Source organism: Hypanus sabinus, chromosome 25, assembly GCF_030144855.1.
Source record: "Hypanus sabinus isolate sHypSab1 chromosome 25, sHypSab1.hap1, whole genome shotgun sequence".
Lineage (NCBI taxonomy): Eukaryota > Metazoa > Chordata > Chondrichthyes > Myliobatiformes > Dasyatidae > Hypanus > Hypanus sabinus.
The window spans coordinates 17,093,921-17,120,827 of record NC_082730.1 but is presented as its reverse complement, the minus strand read 5'-3'; the positions used below and the strand labels follow the sequence as shown (position 1 = coordinate 17,120,827).

The 26,907-nt window shown below is 44.1% G+C and overlaps 1 protein-coding gene across 27 annotated transcripts in view; it reads left to right on the top strand.

The window, feature by feature from the left end:
- plekha6 (pleckstrin homology domain containing, family A member 6) overlaps positions 1 to 26,907 on the top strand; it is a 347,966-nt gene that overhangs the window by 227,667 nt on the left and 93,392 nt on the right. The window contains exon 1 of one of the 27 annotated variants that reach the window (XM_059950198.1): positions 10,027 to 10,073. The exons of 25 other annotated variants lie outside the window; for them this stretch is intronic. In XM_059950198.1, coding sequence (XP_059806181.1) covers positions 10,042 to 10,073 — 32 coding nt within the window. In that variant the 5' untranslated portion in view covers positions 10,027 to 10,041. Of the gene's footprint in view, positions 1 to 10,026; positions 10,074 to 25,124; positions 25,199 to 26,907 lie in introns of those variants that run through there. One more of the 27 variants, XM_059950190.1, reaches the window with a different exon arrangement.

The following is a 26,907-nucleotide window of genomic DNA, read 5'->3' as shown; positions in this document are numbered from 1 at the left end:
GCCTATCACCTGCCCCTGGTGGCCCTCCTCTTCCCCTTTCTCCCATGGCCCACTTCCTTCTATATTCCCCAGCCCCTGTATCTTTTCAACCTATCACCGCCCAGCTTCTCACTTCCTTCCCCTCTGCCCCTCCCACCTGGCTTCACCTATCACCTTCTAGCTTGTTCTCCTTCCATACCCCGCCACCTTCTTATTCTAGCATCTTCTCCTTTCCTTTCCAGTCACAAAGAAGACCGGAAACGTTGACTGTTTATTCAGGTGTGAATCTTCTGATCTGAGTGTGACCTCATTTTGGCAATAGAGAAAACCATGGACAGATATGTCAATGTGGGGAAGGGAAGAGGGTTGAAATGGGTGGCGACCAGGAGACCCTCCTTGGTGAGCCGGACAGAGCAGTGGTGCTCAGCAAAGGCATTCCCCATTCAAGAGGAGTCTATAGCAAATACAGTAGTTGACCTCAACAGGCTCACAGCTGAAGATCCACCTCACCCAGAAGGACTTCTTAGGGCCTTGAATGCTGGAGGACCTGTGCTTGTGGAACCGCTTTTGTAGCATGTTCCCTTCTTCTCGGGACCTTTGTCCCTCTTCTGTATCCTCCAGCAGGTCCTCAGACACCATTCACGCACCCTGCTCCATTGTGTGAGGCCATACCGGGTATGAACATCGCACCCCCCCCCACCCCCACCTTTCAAAGTTCTGAGATCCAGCCCTTCATTCCTATATCCTATATCTTTTGGCCATCATTCCTATTATCTTCAGGCAACTACCAACCACATTCATGCAACTGATCAGCCCAATTTAGTTCTTAAACACCAGTATATCCAGGTGGGCGCGGATCACTTCATGGGGAGCAGGGCTTTCTGCAATTCAAACACCACTTCCACACGTTTAGATTTCACCCTCTGGTGATGAAAGCCAGTATCTCACTAACCTTTAGCAACTTTTTTTCCGTCTGCTTGGTTGGCACCAGTATCATTTTTTCCCCAGGGCAAAATATTTAATACTAGAATATATGAATTTAAAGTGGGGTGATGAGGAAGGTCAATGGAAATGTGCAGGACAGCATGCACTGCCAGGGTGCTGGTGGAGGTAATTGGGATAGAAGTATTTAAAAGGCTCTTAGATCAGCATGTGGATACCAGAATTGACTGAGGTTTATATCACTGATATATGTGTGAACTTCGTTGTTTTGTGGCAACAGTATAGAGCAAAACAAAAAAAAATACTATAAATAACAAAAAAAGAAATTTAAATTTAAAAAATGTAAATTAATTATGTACGGCAAAAAAAGAGCAAAAGTTAGTGAGGTAGTGTTCATAGGTTGGTTTGTTGACAGAGGGGAAGATGCTGTTCCTAAAACATTGAGTGTGTGTCTTCAGGCTCCTATACCACCTCCTTGATGGTGGCAATGAGAAGAAGGCATGTCCGTGATGATGGGGTCCTCAGTGAAGGATGCCGCCTTTATGAGGCATCACCTTTTGAAGATGCTGGTAAGGCACATGAAGGGGTTGGCTGAGTTTGCAGCCCTCTGCAGCTTGTTCTGATCTTGTGTAGTCGCCCCTCCATACCACATGGTCATGCAACCAGATAGATTACTCTCCATGGGACATCTGCAGAAATTCACTGAAGTCTTTGGTGACACACCAAATCTCTTCAAACTTCTAATGAAATAAAGCTGCTGACATGTCTTCATTGTAACTGCATCAGTACGGAACCTAAAAGATATTGACATGTCAGGAACTTGAAACTGCTATCCTTTTCCAATGCTGATTCCTCATTTAGGACAGTGTGTGTTCCCTTGACTTCCCCTTCCTGAAGTCCACAATCAATTCTTTAGTCTTATTGACATTGAGTGCAAGGTTGTTGTTGTGACACCACTCAACCAGCTGATCCACCTCACTCCTGTACAGCTCCACTGTTGACCCCTCAGGATGTGCAGAGAACGGAGTGATATGAAACATGTGTGGGCAAAAGGGATTAGTTTAATTAGGCATTATAAATTTAATGCAGCACAACATTTTTGGGATGTATGACCTGTTCCTGTTTTGGACAGTTCTATGTTCTAATCTTTGGAGATTAGTAAGTTTGTGCATCCACACCTAGTTTCTCATCAGTAATGAAGTATTTTGTGATCTGTTTTCTCTGCTGTAATGTGGGTGTTTACTCTTCTTCCAATTTCAGTTCAGTCTACCCACCCATTTTGTTGTTATCAGTGACTGCTTCCATCTCGTTTCTGGCAAGATTAAGGCACAGCCTTGGTTATTTTTATCCTTTTATTCAAACACAGGGACGACCTCAGAAAATTTAATAGCTCTGACATAATTTCATTCACCTGGTGTGTGTCATGTTTATGCTCCCCAGTAGGTTTATCCCATCCCTATCAATTGTGACATTTCAACCTCTTGTGTTTCTGTAGTTTTCAAAATTCATTGCTTCACTCTCAGTACCTTTCCACATGCACGCATGATGTGATGGAATATTCTTCCCTTGCCCAGATGAGAATCTGAATCAGAATCAGGTTTATTATCACTGACAAATGGTGTGAAATTTGTTGTTTTGCGGCAGTAGTGCAAGACATTAAAAATTGTGATATGTCACAAATAAATAGTGCAAAATTGGAATAGCAGGGAGGTGTTCATGGGTTTAATGTCCATTCAGAAATCTGATGGCAGAGGGGAAGAAGCTGTTTCTAAAACATTGAGTGTGGGTCTTCAGGCTCCTGTACTTCCTCCCCGATGCCAGTAATGAGAAGAGGGCATATCCTGATGGTGCGTGTCTTTAATGATTGGTGCTTAGGGCACCATCTTTTGAAGGTGCCCTTGAGGGTGTGGAGGGCTGTGCCCATGATGAAGCTGGCTGATTCTACAACTGTCAATCCTGCACATTGGAGCATCCAAGCCAGTTCTCCACAGTGCATCTGTAAAATTTGCCAGAGTCTTTGCCAACCAAATCTCCTAAAACTCCTGATGATTAAGAGACTACTAGACAGGTATATGGAGGAATTTAAGATGAGGTTTGGCACAGCATTGTGGGCCGAATGGCCTGTACTTTGCTGTATTGTTCTATGTTCTGTAAGTATAGCTGCTAGCATGCTTTATTGTGATTCCATCAAAGTGTTAAGCCCACGATCGATCCCCTGAGATGTTGCTATCTTAGAACTTGAATCTGCTCACCCTTTCCACTGCTTGCGTTCTCCCAACTTCCCCTTCCTGAAGTCCACGTCAATTCCTTGGTCTTACTGACACTGAGTATACAATAGTTGTTGCAACACCACTCGGCCAGCTGGTGTCTTTCACTCCTGTATGGCTCCTTGTCACTGACTTTCTGTCAACAAAAGTGGTGTGATACGTGAATTTATAGAAGGCATTTGAACTGTACTTAGCCACACAGTTATGAGTATAGAGAGAGTAAAGCAGTGGGCTAAACACGCATCCTTGAAGTGTGCCGGTATTGATTGTCAATGTGGAGGAGATATATTACTTATTTGCACTGCCTGTGGGGGAAGTCAAGGCTCCAGATGCTGGAGGGGGTACAGAGTTCCGGAGCTTGCTGATGAGTAGTGATGGTAATATGGTTTTAGACTCTGAGCTGTAATCAATAAACGGCAGCCTGGTGTAGGTATTGCTGTTGCCCAGGTGGTCTCAGGTTGAGTGGAGAGCTAGTGAGTTTGTGGCTGCTGTCCCTGGTGTGGTGATAGGCAGGTTGCAGTAGGTCAAGGTCCTCGTTCAAGCCAGAGTTAATTCTAGCCATGATGTATCTCTCAAAGCACTTCATCACAGGACATGGCAGTGTGTCACCAGTGAATTTATAGGTTGCATTTGGGCTCGGCCTAGCCTCATAGTCCAACAGTTCTAAAGGATCTCCATACCATTCAAGATGAAGCAGCCAGCTTGCTTGGCGCTCCATCTACTACCATTTGAATTAACTCTCTCTGCCACCACACATTGCAACTGCAACATATGTAGCTGCAAAATGCACCTTTGTTTTTACCCAGAGTCCACAAAGAGCGTTTCCCAAACTTACCACCTCAACCACTGAGTACGAGGGCAGTGGCAGAACATCACCAGTTACAAATTGTGCACCCCTTTGTATCACCATTTCTTCATTAACGTTGGTTATAAATCCTGCAACTCCAACCTTAGCAACATTATGGGAATACACTCTTCACATAATTTATTAATGTATTTTGGAATCATATTGTTGCCGACAAGACCATTATATCCTACCCTTGAGGATGTGGTGGTGAGACACCACAATGAACTGTTACAGTCCTTGGTTGTAGACTAACACAGCATGGGAGCAGGCTCTTAGGCCCATTTATTCCATGCTGATCAAACTAGTCTTGTTTACCCATATTTGGTCCATAATGCTCTCGAACTTTCCTATCCATGTACTTATCCAAATGTCTTTTAAATGTTATTATACCTGCTTTGTTCTTCTGGGCTGTCTCAAAATAACAAATTTCACGGCATATGCCAGTGATAATATATCTGATTCTGAAGCAACACTCACAGTGCAGTTGGACAAGGATTTCTAGCACTTCGACCCACTGACTGAGGGTCAGTGATATATTTTCAATTCAGGATGGTGTATGACCTGGAGGGGAGCATGCAGCTGGTGGTCTTCCCAAGCACTTGATGATGCAAGGTGCAGGTTGACCACTCTCCATTGCTTATTAATGGCTCTGCTGTGGAGAGAGTGAAGGGTGCAAAGTCCATAGGTCTGCCCATAACGGACAATCTAACCTGGACCCACAGCAACTCCTCATTGGTCTAGAAGGCACTGCACTGTCTACACTTTGAGGAGATTGAGGCATGAAAGCCTCCTCACCCCTGTTCTAACAGCTTTCTGCAGGAGCAGCATAGAAAGCATCCTGTCGGCTGCATCATTGTGTGGTACGAAAGCTGCAAGGCATTGGACCACAAGACCCTGCAGAAGAGAGTAAAACCAATCGAGTGGATCACCAGTGTCTCCCTAATCCTCCCACCCCCACCCTGATTTTTGACATTTACCAGAAATGTTATATGCGATGAGCCTAAGCATTGTTGAGGATCCCTATCACTCATCCCACAATCTCTTTGACCCACTTCTATCAAGAAGGAAGTACAGGAGCAACAGGACTAGGACTGCCAAACTTCTTCCCCCAGGCTGTGAGACTAATGAGTACCCTGTCACCACTGAGGTCTTGTCACTAGGCCGGCGAGCTGTTTACTGTTTATCTGTGATGTGCACTTCACATGTATTTTGAATTGTATTTTATTAACTTGTATGTGGTAATATCTTGTGTTATGTGTTGTTATACACACACATGCACTCACACGCACACACAAGCAATTCCAATTGATTGAGCCTCATCAGGACCAGTACGTTTTGCCCCAATTAACCGGCTGCCCCAATTAGCCGAATTTTCATGGAAATAGTTAAAAAGGTATAAAGAAGTCAAATTACTATTTAACTGAGTATCAAATTGTATATTTAAATGAAAACCAGAACAAATTGGAACACTACAAATACTACTACAGGACTATAAAACTGTCTTAGCTCCTAATAGCTTTCAATGGATCCTGTGTAGGTTACCATGTTCTTTTGATTGACTGTAAATGAACAAAAATCAATGCAGACAACTTGTGTAGATAGTGGGCTGCCTTCATGCAATTTTCAATTATTGTATCCTCCAAATCTTCATTTTCATCGTAACATTCAAGATGTTTGTCGATACCTTTAAATTCTTTGTTGAAGTAGTGGAATCATTTAATTTTTTTACTTCCAGCTGTTTCTCCAGCCCTGAATGCTTGAAACCACCATGAGTCTTGCTGCTTGTTTCTTGCAAACTATCAATGACAAAAATCAATGCTTTTTGAACTCAATTGCACATAACTAACGCTACTTAAAAACTGTTAACTCTAAGCACAGTATAGTGTCTAACGTCTGCACAAATGCACGTGACTGATGCTAGTTAGAAACTATTCAGCAACAGACTTTTGCCCCAATTAAGTGGCATAATGTCCCAAATCAATGAAGGAAATCCCACCTATTTTCTCTATTAGGTTTTGTTCTTTGAGAGTTGTCTCAAATAAGTGGCTGCCCTGATTGACCATTAGCTCAATCATCCAGAATCGACTGCATATGCGTATACAGTCAGGTGACAATAAACTTGAACTTGCTATCCTTTTCCTTCATGGTGGTAGTACCATAGATGCGAATTTGGATGTGGACTTAAGACTTCAGTGGTTCAAGAAAGGTCCCAACCATAATCTTCTCAAGGGTAGCTGGCAATAGGAGTAAGAGCAGCCCTTAACATCTCAAGAAATGAAAATATATATATATTGTTCACCACAAATATTCATTGAGTAGCTGTCCCATATTCTTTCACCACAGCGGTTAAGTCATTAAATTTGTGTGTGCATACCCAATAACATCAGAACTGGGAGCAGGAGCAGGTCACTCATCCTCTCCAGCCTGGTCCGCCATTCATTAAGATCATGTTTTGTCTGACCTTTGATCTTAACACTTGTTTTCTTGTCCATTCCCCCATGATCATCAATTCTCCTCAGTCTAAATCTCAATCTCAGTGATGGATAACTTGGCTAAAGTGTTTTGTGCACTTGAGAGCATCAGGCAACTCGAAGTTCAACGAGCAGTTGGATGAAATGCCATCAATCACTTCACTATCCACGTTGGACTAATTCCAGCTTCCCCTCTCCGGCTCTTACTGAGTTTGCTTCCTGCTGTTGAACCATATCAAATGTTGTTGGAAAAAAAACTGGAGGCTTGACCTAGCTTGCTCATGAGTCAAGATCACCTATCAAGTTGAATTCTATTAGCACAACAGTACTCTGCTGAATGGGTCAAATGTACACTTGTTTCCATTTCTATTTAGAAAATAACTCACAATATAATTGACCAGAGTGATGAGAGGGCTTATGTGTTTACCAATATATTGTTCTAGCATTATGTGAAGTTGTGTGTGAATACCTATTTGCCCAAGGTCCCAGCTTATCCAGAATCAGGTTTATTATCACTGATGTGTTTTGCAGTGGAACTGCAATTCATTTGTTGGTTTTGTGCCGTGTTGTATGATGATGACGATCGTGGTCTTTGACTGTGATTGTTCTTGGCTATTTTTTTCCAGAAGTGGTTTGCCATTGCCCTCTTCTGGACAGTGTCTTTACATGACGGGTGACCCCAGCCATTACCAGTACTCTTCAGAGATTGTCTGCCTGGTGTCAGTGGTCACATAACCAGGACTTGTGACGTGCACCGGCTGCTCATATGACCATCCACCACCTGCTCCTGTGGCTTCACATGACCCTGATCAGGGGGCTAAGCAGGGACTGGCTACAACTTGCCCAAGGGTTACCTGCAGGCTACCAGAGAGAAGGAGCAACTTACACTTCCTTTGGTAGAAAAATGTCTGCATCCCACCACCCAAGCGGTAGAGTGCAAGACTTAAAATATACTATAAATCATATTAGGAAATAAATTAAGTAGTATGAAAAAAGAACAAAAAAAAAATGTTCCTAAGATCTCAGGCTCCTGTACCACCTCTCTGATGCTATTGATAAGGAGGTCTTTTCCAGCATGGTGGGATCCTTAATAATGGATGGTGCCTTCTAGAGGCATTACCTTTTGAAGGTGCCCTTGATGGAGCAGGCTGAGTTTGCAACCCTTGGCAGTTTTTCCCAATCCTGTGCAGTGGCCCCTCCAAACTAGATGGTGATGCTTATATATCTTGTGTTATACATTTGCATCTGATATTCCATTGCATTCATCTGTTCTGGTGTTTTGTTGAGAACCTGAATGTGCTGCTGTGGTGGGCGATCAGTTGGTGACTTGGTGCCATTATAAATAGAAACACAAGAGATTCTGCAGACGCTGGAGATCTAGGGTAACACACACAAAATGCTGGAGTTACTCAGCAGGTCAGACACCATCTATGGATAGGAATAGAGTCATTTTCAGGTCAAGAACCTCATCTGGACGAGAAAGGAAGAGGGAAAAAGCCAGAATAAGCAGGTGGGGGGCGGGGGGAAGGCAAAGGAGTACAAGCTCGAAGGTGATAGGTGAAGGGGAAGGTAGGTATGTGGTGCAGGGGAGATGAAGTGAGAAGCTGAGAGGTGGTCACTTACCTTCCCTTCACCTTCACTTCTCTCCACCTTCCCCTTTCTTTCCAGTCCTGATGAAGGGTTTTGGCCCAAAATGTTGACTGTTTTTTTCATTCCATGGAAGCTGCCTGACCTGTTGAGTACCTCAGGCATTTTGTGTGTGCTGTAATAATTATGAATTGTTTGTTGGAATAAGGGAACGAGCTGTGCCGGTATTGAGCCTGGTGATTGTCTTGGAGCCTTACACACTGGAAATGATCCAAATTCCTGCTTTTACCTTGTGTGTCTCAGCCTTTCTCTCTTCCTCCTTCCCTTAGTCAAAGGTACCTCTTTGGCCGAGGTTTTGGTACCCTGTCTTAATATTTCCGTATGTGCTCCGTGTCAGGCTTTGTTTGATAATTAGTTCTGTGCAGTGATCTGGGGCATCCTATAGTGTAAGAGTAGCAACCCACCCCCGCCCACCTACCTTTCCCCTCAACAACACACACAAAATGCTGGGGAAGCTCAGCAGGTCAGGCAGAGGCGGAAGAGTCAACGCTTTGGGCTGAGACCCTTCTTCAGGACTGGAAAGGAAGGGGGAAGGCGCCAGAATGAAATGGTGGGGACAGGGGAAGAAGAATAGCTGGAAGGTAATGGATGAAGCCAGGTGGGTAGGAAAGATAAAGGGCTGGAGAGGAAGGAATCTGATAGGAGAGGACCATGGGAGAAAGGGAAAGAAGGAGGAGGTGATAGACAGGGAAGAGGTAAGAGGCCAGAGTGGGAATGGAAGAAGAGGGGAGAGAATTTTTTTTTAACCAGAAGGAGAAATTGTTATTCATGCCTCAGATCCATCAGATTGGAGGCTACCTAGTAGGAATATAAGGTGTTGCTCCTCTACACTGAGAGTGGCCCCATCATGGCACATGGACTGACTTGTTGGAGCGGGAATGGGAATTAAAATGTATGGCCACTAGGAAGTTCCACTTTTGGCAGATGAAGTGGAGGTGCTCAACGAAGCAGCCCCCAATTTACAGTAGATCTCCCCAGTGTAGGGGAGGCCGCATTAGGAGCACCGGACTCGTTAAATGACTCCAGCAGATTATACCTTTCGCTTTCCTTGGCTTTGCCTATCACCTTACAACTTGAAACTGTTCTTTTCCCTTTACCTCCTTATTCTGGATTCTTAACCCCTTCCCTTGCAAGCCTGATGAGGGGTCCCGGCCTGAAGCAATGACTCTTTATTGATCTCCATGGATGCTGCCTGACCTGCTGAGTTCCTTCAGCATTTACAGTGTGTTTCTCTTTAAAGTTCTGCATGTGAATCCCACAGACCCCACCCTTAGTGCCTTTCTTGATGTTGCTTTTTTCTCTTGATATGTCAGTGTGGAACGTAAAGGGTAAACAATTTCACACAGTAATTCAGCAGTGTAAATTGAAGGAGACAGCCGCTCTTGACGGCTTTGCTATCGTTGTCGGGGATTAAGCAAGTCTTACCATAGACTTGCAGGCAGCAAATTATTATAAAATAGCTTTATTGTCAAGACTTGTGCTTTATTACCGAGACAGGTTGCTGGCCACTATGTCATCAGTACCTGACTGATTCCTGTGTCCTTCAGAAGCTCCCCTGAGAGAGGTGGTGGTGGTGTTGTGTGTAGGAGAGGTGGGGGGGGGGGGGGGGGAGAAGCATTTGGGGAGGTCTGAGTCAAGAAATCTGCGTGAGGAATTCTGTCAACTGCACTTCACCTTGCTGCCTGCCTAGGTGTAGGCTTTGTCTGGCTGTTGGAACCAGAGGCTGGAGAATGAAGCTGCTCCACTCCCTGCCTCTGGTAGTGGAATTCCGACAAGGAGCATATGAGGATGTGCTGGGAATGATCCCCAGATTCCGAGCCTGTGGGACAAAGGACACTACAAACATTCCGGGGTGTTGATTTTACAGGAGCTGACTGTGACTTAAAAAATGCTAAAGTTCAGGGCAGATAGGAAGAAGAGGTAGGTCTCTGTGTTAAGGACAATGTAACGCTGTGCAGCCCGATTAACTAGATTGCACTCCTGTCAGGATAATGCTGCATTGCAGTATTCCAAAGGAGCAGGCAAAACAGGCCTTCCTGAGATTGTAACAGCAAAGGCAGGTTCAGGATTGTTCGCCTGGATGTTTGAGGCTGAGAGGGGCAAAGGTCTGTGTTTTGGGAGGAGAAGTGCATTTTTGGCTCGGTCTGTTAAAGGTCCCCGGCTGTGATATGGTTAAGTGTGTGAGCGAATTCTGCGTGGTTTTGATAGCGTTGTGTTGACATGTTTGATCTCTACGGGCAGATTCCATTTATGTGGATGCTATAAACACACACACGTTCTCACTCAGACTTACATTTCCATGCTCTCTCACTCTTTTACTCTCCCTCTCTCCATTTTTTCCTCTCCCTCCCTCTCCCTCCCTCTCCCTCCCTCTCCCTCCCTCTCCCTCCCTCTCCCTCTCTCTCCCTCCCTCTCCCCCCTCTCTCCCCTCCCGTGCTATCTCCCTCCCTCTCTTACGCTCTCCCCTTCTCTCCCTTTTTCACTCTTGTGTGTGCTCTCTCTCTCTCCTGTGTCTGTCTTAGAGATGCTGTTTTTTCTTTGCCAGTTTATTTGTATCTCTCTCTCTCTCTACTTCCATCTTTCCATTCATATTTGCTTCCATGTCCCTTACACTTCTCCACTGTCCTTCACTCACTGTCCTCACTGTCTCTCTCTCTCCCCCTCTCCTACAGCTGTTTGTAACCAAGTGAAGGACAAGCTCTCTGTGAACCTGCATGGATTGCCCCCTCTGCTGCTACTGCCAGATGTTTGTTTACTTGACTGAGTAAAGTACAGCTGTTAAAAGAGGCTCACTGCTGTTTCCATCAGTGCAATAGAAGTTTAAGTGTAATGCACTGTACTACATACACAGTGTGTAAGTTTGACTGAATGATTACCATTTGGGGTCAGCAACAAGATGAGCTGGATGTGTTCTTTCACTGTTTTACACCGTTTGACTGTTGTTCAGATCTACAGTGGTAGACATGCTGAATATGTATGTCAGGTTGGAACCTGCAGTTTACCTCACTGTCTGTCCCAGGATACTGTGGCTCGCAATCTTAGGACAGGCTCTGCTGGCAGTAATGCAGTGAACGTGTTTCCCAGTGCAGGCCTCTCTTCAGCAAGTGCTAGCCTTCTGTGGATACATTTGCATAGGCCTGAGGAGCACCACGTAATATTTTAATTAATTCATATGTATGTGAGCTAAGATATTGACCTTCAACAAGCTATGCAAACCTAGACAAATCCATCTTGCCATTGGATTGTAAAGGACATGGAAGCTTGTGTGATTTTAACCATAGGAGCAGAATTCAACCATTTGGCCCACTGAGACTGCTCCACTATGGCTGATTCATCTTCCCTTTCAACCCCATTATCCTGCCTTCTCCCCACATCTTTTGATGTCTGTTCTTTAAGTATACCCAATATCTTGGCCTCCGCTGCCATCACTGGCAATGACTTCCACAGATTCCACTGGGTAAAAAAAATCCTCTTCATCTCAATTCTAAAGGGACGTCCTTATCATTGTATTTCCCTTTGACAGCTGTGCTTCCTTGCTGCCCCGACCAGCAGAGAGTTGCTCTCCTCCTCCTCCCTATCCTAAGTCCCATTCTAGCACTGCTGTTCAACACCACAGGAGCGGAATTGGACCATTTGGCTCTGCCATTCATCATGGCTCGATTGTCTTTTCTCTCTCAACTCAATTCTCCTGCCTTCTCCTTGTAACCCTCAACTCCTTTATCAATCACTCTTTGCCTCAACAGCACCTAATGACTTGGCCTCCACAGCCCTTTGTGGCAACAAATTCCACAGATTCCTAGCGGTAGTTCTTTCTCATCTCAGATTTAAAGGGATGAAGCAGTGTCCTCCGATCCTAGACTCCTACCAATAGAAGCATCCTCTCCAAGTTCCCTCTATCCAGGCCTTTCAGTATTTGGTAGGTTTCAATGAGATCCCACCTCATCCCTCTGAACTCCCACAATCCAAAGACGTACCGGTTGGTAGGTTAATTAGTCATTTTAAATTGTCCTGTGATTAGACTCAGAATGAATTGGTGGCTTGCTGGGCAGAGGGGCCTGTTCCACACTCTATCCCAATAAATAAATAAATAGATCTCCATTGAGTACAAGTCCAGAACCATCAAATGATCCTCATGTGTTAAAGCTTTCATTCCCAGGATTATTTTTGCAAAAACCTCTCCAGAATCCCAAACTTGAATCCCAAGTCCTTATGCACCAATTTCTGAATTTGGACCTCGCTTAGAAAATATTCAGCACCCTTTTTTTTCACTTCCTGCCAAGTGCATAACCCCGTGTTTCCCTCTGACATGTTCCATCTGTCACTTCTTTGCTGACCCTCGCAACCTCTGCAGACAGACCCCCCCCCCCTTGCCTTTCGAACACCGCCTGTTCCTCGACTCAGTCACTGATGCAAAAGTAAAGAGCTGTCCCAACACTGACCCCTGCTGATCTCCAGGAGACGCCAACAGCCATCCCTAAAAGGACCTATTTATCCCAACTCCTTGCACTCTGCTAGTCGGCCAATCTTCTATTTATGCATGTACATTCTCATGCCTTGTCCCCTCACCCTTTCCCCATTCTCCTTTCACTTTACCATTCTGAAACACCTATAATGTAATCTAAATAAGTGACTTCGCATTCTGATTATTAGTCAGCTGTTGCTTTAAAAGTTGTTCCTTAGCGAGAAATCGTCGTTATTTCCCTCAGATCCAAATTGTTCAAGGACTTCCATGGTTACATTTTGTCAAAGCTTTCTTTTCTCTGTGATTATTTGGGCACCATGGTAACATAGCAGCGTGACACTCGGGATGCTCCAGAGTCCGGAGTTCAATTCTAGCGCCGTTCTGTAAGGAGGCTCTGTACATCCTCCCTGTGGAATGCTTGGGTTTTCCCCGGGTGTTCTGGTTTCCTCCTGCAGTCCAGCTTTCTCTTCTCTCGTAGCTAATCACAGTCTAATCATCTTCATATTTTGTTATTGTCTCAGTTCTATTTTTTTTTCCTTTTCTACTACATTGGTAGGTGACCCATTTGGTATTTTATGGCTTGTTTCTTGATGCGTTTCTGTTAGTCATTCTTTAAAGATTAGCTTTACTTCTCATGTGTACATCCAGTGAAAGGCACCGTTTGCGTCAATGGCCGACTGAGGATGTACTGGGGAGGGGGGCAGCTTGCAAGAATCACCACATGTCCAGAACCAACATAGCATGCCTACAACTCATCAACACTAAACTGTATGTCTTTGGACTGGGGGAGGAAAGGGAAGAACCCGGAGGAAACCCATGTTGTCACGGGGAGAAAGTACAAACTGCTCAAAGACAGCAGCGGGAATTGAATCCTGATTGCTGATCACTGGCGCTGTAAAGCTGAATGCTAACCACTGCTCTACTGTGCAGCATCCTTTTAATTAGACCAGGGAGTTTGATGTCATCTACTATTAAAGATTGTGCAAGTGGGATGGGTAATATTTAGCTTAAACCATTTAAAAAAAAATTGGAGCAACAATATTTTTTTGGAACCACATAGAAGACAATTCAGCTCTTATCTGGGCCCACTAAATGAGACATTACAAACGTTATACAACAAAATACAGCCCTGCACTTCACCTGTTTTTAATTGTATTTCTCTGTGACCCCCTCTAACTCTAACCTTTTTGGATAATACTCTTGCTTCTATTACTCATTCCATTAGAGGGCATGCTTACAGGGGTCTGGCACCTCTAGCTCACCGCCTCTCTTTCTGACTTTTAATTTTTCCTTAAAAGCTATCTGTTGGTATCTTCTCGTAATCTGCTCAAAGAATTCCAACAAGTTCATCAGGTAGGATTTTCCCTGAAGGAAACCATGCTGACTTTGTCTTATCTTGTCCTGTGTCACCAAGTACTCCATAACCTCATCCTTAACAATTGACTCCAACATCTTCCCAACCACTATAATTTCCTTTTGGCTGCCTTCCTCCTTTCTTAAAGAGTGGTGTGACATTTGCATAATAAACCAATTCCAATATGGTTGATATTCACTTCATGTTGTTCTTGAGTGCCATATGGAAGTTGTCCATAGGGTTTTTGTGGCAAGATATGGAAGTAGATTGCCAGGCCTTTCTTGGCGCTGATACTACTGCTGCCCAGATTGGGACTCGGCCAGATTCAATCTCAGAACCATTTGCCTCGGAGTCCAGTGCTGGTGCCACTGCAGCACCAACTGGTTGGAGTCAATATTGTTGGAAATGAATCATAGTACAGTATAGAAACAGGCCCTTTAGTCCACTGAGTCCAAGTCAGTGACCAATTACACATTTACACCAATCCAGCACTCGTCCCATTTATTCCCCCTCCCTACATTTGGGGCACAATGGTAGCGTAGCGGTTAGCACGACACTATTACAGCTCAGGGTGTAGGAGTTTGAAATTCAGTTCATGTCCTCGCCATGGAATACGTTGGTTTTCCCTGGGGTATGCTGGTTCCCTTCCACAGTCCAAGGTCCGCCGGGCTGGTTAATTGGTCATTGTAAATTGTCCAGTGATTAGTTCAGGGCTAAATCAGATTTGTCAGGGTTTGCTGGTGCGAAAGGACCTATTCTGCACTGTATTTAAATTTTAAAAATCCTGTCAACATCTGCAGACTCTATACAATAGGTTCAATTTGCAATGGCCAATTCACCTACCAGTCTGTGCATCATTGGGATGTGAGAGGAAACCAGAGCTCCTGGAGGGAACCCACGTGGCCACAGGTACAACAGAGATATTACTGAAAGTCAGGGGTGAACCCAAATCTCTGGAGCCTTTAGGCAACAACTCCAGCAGTACATCGTTGTGCTAACTAACCGGCAGTGCTATTGAAACTATTTGGACATTTTTCAGGGTACTGAACAGAAATTATAGCTGTTCCGCAGAACAGTTCATGAACCCATGAACATCATCTCGCTCTTGTTGTAACTTATTGTAACTTTAATGTCTTGCATTGTTAGTTACTGGATGTGCCCACTTCTTATAGGGAAGGAGGAGCAAGAGTCTGAAAATCCACATTCGGTATTTTAGCAGCAGCTGAACCCCTCTGCCATCAGATTTCTGCACAGTCCATGAACCCACAAACACTACCGCACCATGTTTCTTTTGCATATTTATTTGTTCAGTCGTCATCCTCCTCTACGACCATGATTGTTCTTGGCAATCGTTTCTGCAGACGTGGTGGGCAGTGTCTTTACAAGACAGGCGATCCCAGCCATTATCAACACCCCTCAGAGATTGTGGGCCTGGTGTCAGTGGTCGCATAACCAGGATATACACCAGCTGCTCACGCGGCCTGCTCTCAGGGCTTCACGTGACCCTGATCGGTAGGGGAGAGGGCTAAGCAGGTGCTACACCTTGCCGAAGGGTGACCTACAGGCTGGCGGAGGGAAGGTCCACCTTACACCTCCTTTGGTAGAGAGATATCTCCACCCCACCACCAAATATTTGTTTAGTAACTTTTGTACTATTGTTCTGCTCAGCTGCTATGAAACAAGTTTCATGACATATGTCAATAACGATTCTGTTTCTGTTCTGTTGCTGCAAAGTACAAATTTCACATGTCAGTGATAATAAACCTGATTCTTCTTCGTCTGCAACTAAACTGGCTAATGTTGACGGTTCCGGTGAACAATCAGTGCATAAGAGAGATGGGGCTCAGTTAGCTGGTACTTGCACTTGAGCTTCACTGAGTCTGACAGTGTTGCACGCAGCAGGGACAGCCTGAAGGTAAGCAACGTGGCTTCCTTCCAAAATACCGTTCACTTTCTCCCATGGCAAACAGCAACGAGTCGAGGGCAGATTTTCAGACTTGATTAAACTTGTCATATCTGATAACACGAACTCGTGAAAGAATGTGCTTGAGAATGAGTGAAGCAAACAAAATGATACGATGTGATGATACAAGTTTTTTACAATAAGGGTGTCAGCTGAAATTAATTCTCTTGACATACATTGCATAGGATGGCATAATTCAGACACTCGTAAAATATGACTGTAAACTCTTGTTGGCTCTGTTCTCGTACTGGAAGTGATACTCTTTAGAGCAAACTTTACTGAAGCTAACATATTTCTTGTCTTCCTTGAGAAAACAGAATATAAAAGAAGGAAATTAGTTCCATAGCCTGCTGTGCAATTCAATTAGATTATGGCCAATCCGACCTTGGGTTCATCTTTGCCCCTTCTCAGTTCCTCATAACTCTTGCTCCTATTGGATAAGTTTCTTCATTTTGTTTACAGTAGAGCAGGGGGTTCCTAACCTTTGTTATGCCATGGACCAATATCATTAAACAAGAGCTCCATGGACCACAGGATGGGAGCCCCTGCAGTAGGGCTTTGAAAGGAGGAGTGACGGTGTGAACCTTGATTTCTCTAGCTTGTACTTTAACCCCCTCCACCTTCTCTTTTTTTCTCTTCCCCATTCCAGCTCCATCCTTACCTCTTCTCTTCTCCTCGTCTGCCTATCATCCTTCTCTGGTGCCCCTCCTTCTTTCCTTTCCTTCCTTGGTCCACCATTCTCTCCTATCAGATTCTATCTTCTTCAGCCCTTGACCTATTCCACCTATCACCTCCCAGCTTCTCACTTCCCCCTCCCCCTAGCTTCACCTATCACCTGCCAGATTGTACTCCAACCTCTTCCCCTACTTTCTTATTCTGGCTTCTTCTTTTCTTTCCTATCCTGATGAAGGGTCTTTTCCTGAAATATCAACTGTTTATTCCTTTCTATAGATACTGCCTGACCTGATGAGTTCATTAAGAATTTTATGGGTTGATTGAGGTTTCCAACACCTGTGGAATCTCTTGTATTTAGAACTCAGCACTAACTATGGCATCTTGTGTATTTTATTTTTTGTAAACCTCATGTTTAATTTCTACTCTAACTTTCAGTAGGTCACAGATTTACAGTTACACTCCTTGTGAGAAAATACATCAGGCGAGTCTAATTACACTCAACACAACTCTGGCATGGTCTACACTTTCTTTATCCTGTTTAAAATCAATATGAAGGTTTGTCTGTTAGCTTTGTGCCATGTCTTATGACGAAGGCGATAATGGTCTTTTCATGACCATGATTGTTCTTGGCAAATTTTTCTACAGACGTGGTTTGCCATTACCTTCTTCTGGGCAGTGTCTTTACAAGGCGGGTGACAGCAGCCATTACCAATACTCTTCAGAGATTGTCTGCCTGGGGTAGGTGGTGCATAACCAGGATTTGATATGCATCAGCTGTTCATGCAACAATCCACCACCTGCTCCCATGGCTTCAAGAGACCCTGTTTTGGGGGCTCCACCTTGCCCAAGAGTGACCTGCAGGCTAGGGGAGGGAAGGATGCCTCCTTTGGTAGAGATGTATCTCCACTCCACCACCCATGTATGAAGGTAGAACTATAATTGATAAGCTTGTAGGTGATGTAGCATTTGCCAGTGTAGTCAATAGTGAGCAGGATTACAAGAAGATATTGATCTGTTGGTAAAATAGGCAGAACAATGACAGATGTTGATATAAGGAAGGTAATGCATTTGGGAGACGTTCAAGAGTAAGACATACAATGAATAGTAGGTTTTTAAGGCATACTGAATAGCAAAGAGATCTCTGAAGGTGGCAGCACATGTAGATAATGTGGTAGAGGAGGTATCTTTGTTATTAGCCTTCATTAACAGGCAAGCGTAGGGAGCATATAGTACAGTTTTATAAAACATTTGTTGACACGCACAAAATGCTGGAAGAACTCCAGGAGATGGTGGGCCAAAGGATTGATTTCTGTGCTACATAACTTTATGACTGAAACCATTTAGCCAATTGTCATTAAGGGAGATGTCGCTTGGTATGACAGTCAACCATAATGATACAAAATGGTGGGAAGGTTCAGAGCACATCACTCCGAGGAATGGTTTTAACTTAAGCAATGATCTCTGCATCATTTCCAAAATCCTTTGCAGATGAATGGAGATTGGAAGACCCAAGGTTTTCGCTTTGTTGTGGGTTTAGGGAAAGAACATGATAATCAAACACATTAAATATCAATCAGTTCTTTAGCTCTTTGCTTTTAAAAAAATGTTATTATGGAGTTCCTTGTTCTTGATAGCATGACAAGTTATTTAGCTGGGTCACTTTTTTATGTGAGAAGTCCAGCAAACTGCCCTCGAGGTAAAGTTGCCTGACTTTATAATACTGGTTTAATTAAATGTGTTCTCGCTGTAGGTTTCCCTGCATGCTCCTATGAACTGAAATTCAAGTTCCACATATCTCTGGAGTAGACAGTTCTAAAGATTCATGACCCACTGCCAGAAGAAGTTTCTCCCTCCTCTCCATGGTAAATGGGTATTCTAAAATAATGCCCCTTGCTTTTGATTTACCCACAAGGGCAAATGTCAGCTCAGTCCCACAGAATCTTGTATGTTTCAATAAACTACTCATTCTTCTGAAGTCCAGTGAGCACACATCCAACTTATTCAATGTGTATTTGTTACACATGTTTGTGCCAATGATTAGCATAGTTAATCTTGTTTGAATCATTTCTAGTGCAAATGCATCCCTCATTAAATAAAGAAACCAGATGACAGAAGTTTGGAGGTGCTGTGGATAGTGTAAGAGGTTGTCAGAGGTTCCAACAGACAGGATGCAGAGCTGAGCAGAGAAGTGGCAGATGGAGAAGGATGAGTGGCGATTTGATAGAGGTGTATAGGATTATGAGAGACCTAGATAGAGCACCATTTTTCTAGAGAGGCAATGGTTAATGCCAGTGGACATAAAGGGGTTCCCAACCTTTATTTATGCCATTGACCCTTCCCAGGTTGGGAACCCCTGATTTAAGGTGAGTGGAGGAAAGTTTATTTATTTAACAACACGCTGTGGAGTTGGCCCTTCGAGCCATACCGTGCCAGCAACCCCCGACAAACCCGAATAAATTTACAATGACCAATTAACCTATTGCCTTTGGACTGTGGGAAGAAACTGGAGGACCTGGACAAAGCCCATGTATTTCACGGGGGTTGTGGATGGGGGAAACGGAACAGAGAGGGTCTCCTTACAGAACGGCACTGGATTGACCTAGGGGAGATGTCAGAGGTAGGTTTCATACGCAGAGCATGGTAGATGTCAGGAACACAGCCAAGGGCGACGGTAGAGGGTGATACAGTAGGGACATTTAGGAGACTGTTAGATAGGTGTATGGATGAAAGAAAATATGGATTGTTGTGGAGTGTGTAAGTCTTGGAGTAGGTTAATATAGGTCAGCACAACAAGATGGGCCGAAGGCCTCATACTGAGCTGTATTGTTTTATGTTCCACTACACACACTTGTCCAGATATGGTCTCACCAATGCCCTCTAGTTTCTTTACTTTTTTTCCTAATGCCTTCATCATCTCAGACTCCTTTCTCAGTACCTCCTGCTCTCCACCCTCCATTTGATGCCTGGTGCACACAGGTCATCAAAATGTTTTTTTTCAGACAAAGCACTACAGAAAGATTGCTTCTTTCATGGTGTTTTTCACACAAAGTGACTGCGACATTTCATAACTGCCCTATCCATTCTACTAAATTGAAAGTACTTTACAAAAACTTGTTAATGTGTATCGTTGCTGAAGAGCTTGTCATGTATCGGTAGTGGATTTGGGGACGAGGTACTCCAACAGCTTGATAGTGTTTTAGCCTTTGGGTGGGTTTCTCCCAGTGCACCTGAATGAGACGTATCTATCACTCCCTTCTGTAAATGTACCAGCAAGGAGCTGCTGATTGGCGAGGTCCTGCTTTAAGTGACAACTTCCACCCCTAGACGTGCTTTGAAAACTGGTTGAGGTGCATTCTTGTCTTTACTGACTTGTAAAACTGCCTCAACTCCTGACATTCATACAAGTTGAAAAGTACTGTAAAGCAACTGAGGCAAAAAACATGCAATTAAATTCTAACAAGTTCATAAATGAGTTAAGTTTCAAGTTCAATTACAATTCAACCATAGACGAATTCAGCCAAACAAAACAAAACACCCTGGCACCTCTGGAGCCAGGGTGCAAAACGCAATACCAACAATCATTCACAGCATAAGGCACATGTAGCACACTTAACATTATCACTGAACATACAGTCACACACAAAAAATATATATAGCCCAAGTCCTTGAGTGACATGTCCTGTAAATTGTTGGTGCACCTGTATTATCAGCAAGAATAAGCAGCTTTCAGCAGTACGCTGAGGAATGTACGTAGGCGTGCAATCCAGTTTGTCTTCCACCGAACGAATGCAGGAGAGCAGCACCAATGGAGTGGACCAGGCCCCAATCCAGCGTGGCTGCCGCACTACACCGCATCCAATGCCTCCCCTCTTGAACTGCTGCAACAAGCAAGCCCGCGCCTTGAGGCCTACACCCTATCCAATGCCTCCCCTCCTGGACTGCTACAACAGGCAAGCCCACCTGTTGAGGCCTAGTCCTCACCACAACTGAGGCCACACAGTTCCCCTGCTGACTGCCTCACCATTAAACAAGGGAAACTGACTTGCAGCATTTTACAATAGCAATGTCCAAAAAGGTCTGGTGATTGAAAGAGAAACATCCAAGACAATCACTCACCTTTAGACTGCAAAGCAAAGATATTAAAAATAATTAAAAACACTACTAACTTCCAGTACAGTAATTAATACAAATTTACATTACCTAGAATTTCCTTGCTGCTGTGCTTCTCCATTGAAATGAAACAAGGACATTAAACCCAGGCTGGATCTAATCTGGCACAGCTTGAGCATCTGAATTATCCCAGTGTAACTGCTGGGAAACTCTGGGAAGTCCAAACTCTTCTGACTTCAGCAACAGCAAAACAATCTTCCTTTCCACTCTCTCACCTTGTGGGAGGTGGGGTGAAGCGTTGCTGAGCTACAAGAAGAACTTGCGTAGAGTACAACTTTATTCCCTGAGGGCTGTCCTGAAATAGGTATATAGCATCATGAGGGACAGAAAAAGGATGAAGGGTCTTTTTCTCAGGGAGGATGTGCTAATCGTGGGTTTAAGACCAGAGGTTTAAAGGTCATAGGTTTAAGAGGGACATCAGGAACAGCTTTGTCATGCAAAGGGTGGTGCGTACTTGGAATGAGCTGTCGGAAGTGGTGGCTGATGTATTAGCAGCATTTAAAAGCCAGCCAGATAAGTAAACGCCGTCTCTGAGGGAATTCAGTGTGATTGAGAACGGAGTGTGTGGACCGATGCTGGAGCACGAACCCATGCTCAGCTCCTTAATTCGCCAATTAAAGCGTGGTGCAAGATTGAAATCGATGACCGTGAATGCGGAAGCGGAGTGGGGGCTCAACGTCATCTTCCTGTGTTTGACTGCTCTCCCCCTCTCTCTGTCACACACTGCTGCTGGAGGAAGGTGTACAACTCTTGGTTCTTGGGGAAGGTTTGATTGCTGCAGCTTGTGGACTGGACTCACTTTTAGAGGACTCTGCAGTTCATGTTACATGCATTTCTGTTTTCTGATTACTCTTTTTCTAAATTGCTACTTTGCACGATTTTGATTGGGTGCTTTGATGCAGACTGGCTTTGTGGCCAGCAGTCAACGAACGACACAGTGCTAAGTTGAACTGAACGGAACTGAGCATTCATAGGATTTGGTTTCGTGTTTAATACTCTGTGTGTTATTCACTTGTATTTTGCCATTTGCGCGATTTGTTCTTTTTTCTTGCGCGTTGGGCATTTAATATTTTCTTTGAATGGTCTCCATGGTGTTTCCTTGTTTTGTGGCTGCCTGCATTAAGACAAATCTCAGGGTTGTATACTGCATACGTACATTGAAAATAAATGCACTTTGAATCTTGTAAATGGTTTGGGAGAGGTTTACAGTGCTATGGACCAAGCACAGATGGAAGGGACTAACTTGCTGGGCAGTACAATAGCTCAGATGAGTTGGGCTGACGGGCCTGTTTTCATGATTTATCACTCTACAACTTCTCTTGTATTTCAATCTCGTATACCTGTTGCACAGTAGGTTCAGTCTCACTGATTGTCCCTCTCATGCTTGCTCCGATTGTGTGACGTGAACAGCAATTGAGCTGTCCCTGATGCCAGAGAGTTGGGTTGTTTTCTTCACTGGTGCTCATTATGTACAAGAGGCACAGGGTAAGGACCTGGATATCGCTGCCTTGATCATCACATCACAAACATTGGCAGGTGTTGGTGTGCATCTGATAACCTCGAGGCTTGATAAGCTGTACAGCAATGGTAATGAAATGCGTCAGCTGAAACCTTTGATCATGGAAGATGTCAGTCATGACTAAGTGTTGCCAATCTGAATTTGGGCTCGGAGAAATGAGCACATACTTCAGAATGTTGCATTCTGTGCAATTCTGAAGGAATGGGGCTCTCACAGAGGGGGTCCTTAAGAGGAGACGTGCAACCAAAGATCTCTAAGGTAAAATATTTTGAAGAGTAGGTCATTATGTACAGACAACTTCCACGTAGATGTATGACCACGTAGATCTATCTCCTGATTGATGAGGTCAAAGGTTAGATACTGACCAGCCAAGCCAAATTGATTAGAATTTTTGAACTGATAATGTTGATTTTTGAGCAGATTTATAGTGTGCTGTTGAACATGAAAGTTCTCTGAGGGAAGACATGGATTTATGTTGGGTCTTTTCTAAGTTATTGTGATCGTAGTGTCAGTGTCAGTCTGGAGCCCTTTGCATCCGCTGGGTGAGTGAGTGACCTGCTGGCCTCTTGATCTCTCTACCTGGGTTACCTCAGTGGGCTCCCTTCCGGGTACTAAACAGGCCCAGGTCTGCTTGAAGAAGGGTCTCAGTCTGAAACGCTGTTCGTTCATTTCTATGGATGCTGCTGCCTGACCTATTGAATTCCTCCAGCATTTCGCTTGTGTTGCCTTAGACTGTGGATCTCAGAAATGCTGAGGCTAATTAATTTCAAACTGATGTGATGTTTCAACTAGGTAACAGAAAATAGAAAACTATGGAACAGGGAGACTTTGGCATTCAAGTATGTATTTCCCTGAAGGTGCCCTTTATTCCAAATGTTATGGAGAATAAAAGCAGAGAATACTTCTTGCAGTTTACACAAAGTACAGTGCAGATGCTGTGGTCAAATCAACACGTACAACGCGCTGGAGGAACTCAGCAGGTCGGGCAGCATCTGTTGAAACGAGCTGTCAACATTTCAGGCCGAGACTCTTCGTCAGGACTGAAGGAGGAGGGGTCCTTTTAGGTTAAACCACACTTGACGTAACTTGTACAGTTTCAGTCTCCATTTTAAGAGAGGATGTGCTTGTTTTGGATAAGATGCACTAGTGGAATCCTGGAAAGAAGGGCTGACATATGAAGAGAAGGTCAGCAGATTGGGCCAATCCTCACTGGAGTATAAAAGCACAAGAAGTGATCTTACTGAAATGTATAAAATTTGGAAAGGGCTTGTGATAGTGGGTATGAAGATGATGCACCCCTCCCGGTGGGGTATCTAGACCAGCGGATATTGTTCTGGAATAATGAGCCACCCATTTAAGGTGGAGATCGGAGAAATTCTGTCATTGAGAGAATTGTGACACCAGAAGTCTGCACCCCAGGATGCTCTGGAGATGGTCATTGAATATATTCAAGGTAGAAACTGAGAGACATTTAGATCATGAGAAGCTGAAGAAATGGAACTTGGGGGGGGGGGGGAGAAAACACAGTGCTGAAGAACTTGGCAGGTGAAACTGCATCTGTAGGGAGAATGGAGTTGTCGATGTTTCAGGTCAAAACCTAGCATCAGAACTTCTCTTAATAAGAATGTGGTCAAAAAGCAGGAAAACAGTGGGAGATTGGAAAAAGTTATTGAAACACTCAGAAACAGATTTATTATCAGATTTTGATGATGTGGAATTTTTTTATGACAGCAGTACAATGTAAGGATGCTAATTTACAAAAGAAATAGTGCAAAACAAAAGGAATGGTGAGCTAATATCCATGGGTATATGAACTATTCAGAAATCTGATAGTTGAGGTCCATTCTCCTCTCCTATCAGATTCTTTCTTCTCTAGCCCTTAGCTTTTCTAACCGGCAACCCCCCCCCCCCCGCTTCCCATCATATCTTCTAACTATCCTCCTTCCCTACCCCACCCACTTCTTTATTCTGGCATCTTCCTTCTTTATCATTCCTGAAGAAGGGTGACGCCCTGAAATGTTGACGGTGTATTCTTTTCCATAGATGCTGCTCAACCTGCTGAGTTGCTCCAGCTTTTTGTCTGCGTTGCTTTGGATTTCCAGCATCTGGAGATTTTCTCATTTTCGTGGAGGGAGGATGCTGTTTATATGAATCATTGAGCGTGCATCTTTGGGCTCCTGTACCTTCTCCTTGATAGTGGTAATGAGAAAAGTGGATGTCCCAATGTGAGGGTCTTTTGTGATGGATTATGCCTTTTGAGGTACTGCCTCTAGAAGATGACTTTGATGGTGGAAATGGTTGTTTCCATGATGAAAGCTGGCTGAGACTGCAGTCCTCTGCAGCTTCTCATAACCTTGTGCAGGCTGTGATGCAACCACATCTGATGGCCCCCACAAATGGAGATATCAGGAGGCAAGCTCATAACACTCTCTAGGTACGAAGAATACTGTTTGGCTGCAAAGTCCAGCAATAGTTCTTATTGTCCATTCACTACTATAGGACCTGGGCGGAGCTGGAGTGAATATTTTCAGGTTTAGCGATTGTGGCAGGCTGCGGTCTGGTATATGAGATGGAGTGTAACGGAATAAATGACCCAGCAAGGGGGTAACGTGACAATGGTTCAATAATTGCTGTCAGCACTGCAATAACAAGCAGGTAGGGGAGGAGGTGTTTACAGAATAGGTAACCAAGCGTGGAGTTTTCAGAAGGGTTAGCCAATGCTGAGAGTGTGCTTGGCAGAGTCCACCACTCATTACAGTGTTTAGATGCAATATTAGGAGATGTTTTCTCTACGGCAATTTAGGGGCTTGCAGCTATTGACTGCCCTGAAATGGAATTCGGGAATGCATATTTCTTTTCTTTTGATGTGGTGCAGGAAATATTTCTGCAATCCTTTAACAAGGTAAATGACCCTTGCCTAAGAGACTGTTTCTTTTTCATGAACATATGCTACTCAGACTGAGCCTCTTGTCAGCTCCTTGGTATTCCTGGTGGCCTTTAAGGAATCCATTTTATTTGAAGCCTAGAAGAAATCAGGGCTGCCAAGTCGTTGGGGCCCACTTGTGTATTTGATGTGGGGTTGCTGCTTGTGGAAGCTGTAATCATTTTAAGTGTTTGTTCTACTTTGGCAACAATGAGTAGCGACCATGTAAGGCAACTACATTTTTGCACCTCACTGTATCTGGTTTAGCTGATGCACTGGTGCCGTTTAACTTAATTTACTACAGCACTAGTTTTGGTCACCTGTAATAAAGAGATTAAAGGGAGAGGCTAGCTTAATTTGTCAAAGGTACATGGAAACACCAAAGTGAAATGCGACACTTGCATTAACAAGAAACCTGAGGATGTGCTGGGGGCATCCCATAAGTATTGCCGTGCTTCTGACGCCAACATAGTATGCCTACAACTCACTAACCATAACCCGTACGTCTTTGGAATGTGGGTGGAAACTGGAGAAACCTAAGTGGTCACAAGGAAAGCATACCAGGTCCTTTCAGGCAGCAGGAATTGAACCCCGATCTTCCATTTGCTGGCGCTGTAAAGTGTTACCCTAACCGCTAAGTTACCGCGTTACATGGTAAAGTAAGTGGGAAGTAGTTAATGAATCAGCACAAGCAATGCTGTTGGAGCCAATGCTCTTGTGCTGGTTCTTTCTAATTGCTTACCAGTTTCCCTCTTCACTCCTTTTCATTCATTCGTTCTGAATCATGTTGTATGACAAAGGTCTTTAACCATGATTGCCCTTGGCAAATTTTTTTACAGAAGTGTTTTGCTATTGCCGCCTTCTGGGCAGTGTCTTTACAAGATGTGTGACCCCAGTCATTGTCAACTCTCTTCAGAGGTTGTCCACCTGGCAACAGTAGTCGCATAACCGGGACTTGTGAAGTGCACCAGCTGCTCATACAGCCATCCAGCACCTGCACCCATGGCTTCACATGACCCTGATCGGGGGCTAAGCAGGTGCTACACCTTGCCTAAGGATGACTTGCAGGCTAGCAGAGGGAAGGAACGCCTTACACCTCCTTTGGTAGAGGCATATCTCCACCCTTTCACCCATCTCCATGCCATTCAACACCCTTGTAAATTGGCCACTGGCTTTTCAATGCTTTGATTTTTAATCAATGAATGTGTTTCATAAAAAAAGATCACTCCCTACTTGTTCATAGTTTTCTCCTTTTGCTTGTTCTTTTTTTCTTCTCTTTTCTATAAGTGTATACCTCAGATAAATGTTATGTGGAGATTTGTGGCAAATATGAATATATGATATATATGTACAGTATCTGAAATACATCTTATGGAAATGTTTGATGATGAACTTCGATAAAAAAACAAATTTCAAAAAAAAATTCGTAGACTTTTTTCTGATCCCAGATGGAAGAAGTTTGATCTTCTCTCCCAAACCTCTGTAGTCCAGTACCCTGGCTTCTCGTGTGTCCCTTACCTTTCTCATCGGATTGAGACCAGGCTTTCAAATGCCCAGGACCTAAGCTTTGGAATTCCACGCTGACTTGCTCTGACTTTTCTGCCTCTTCCGCCCTCCCTCAGATTACACCTAAAAAACTATTGAATCTCCTACCCATCTCCCAGTCACCCACTCTGCAATTGCTGAGG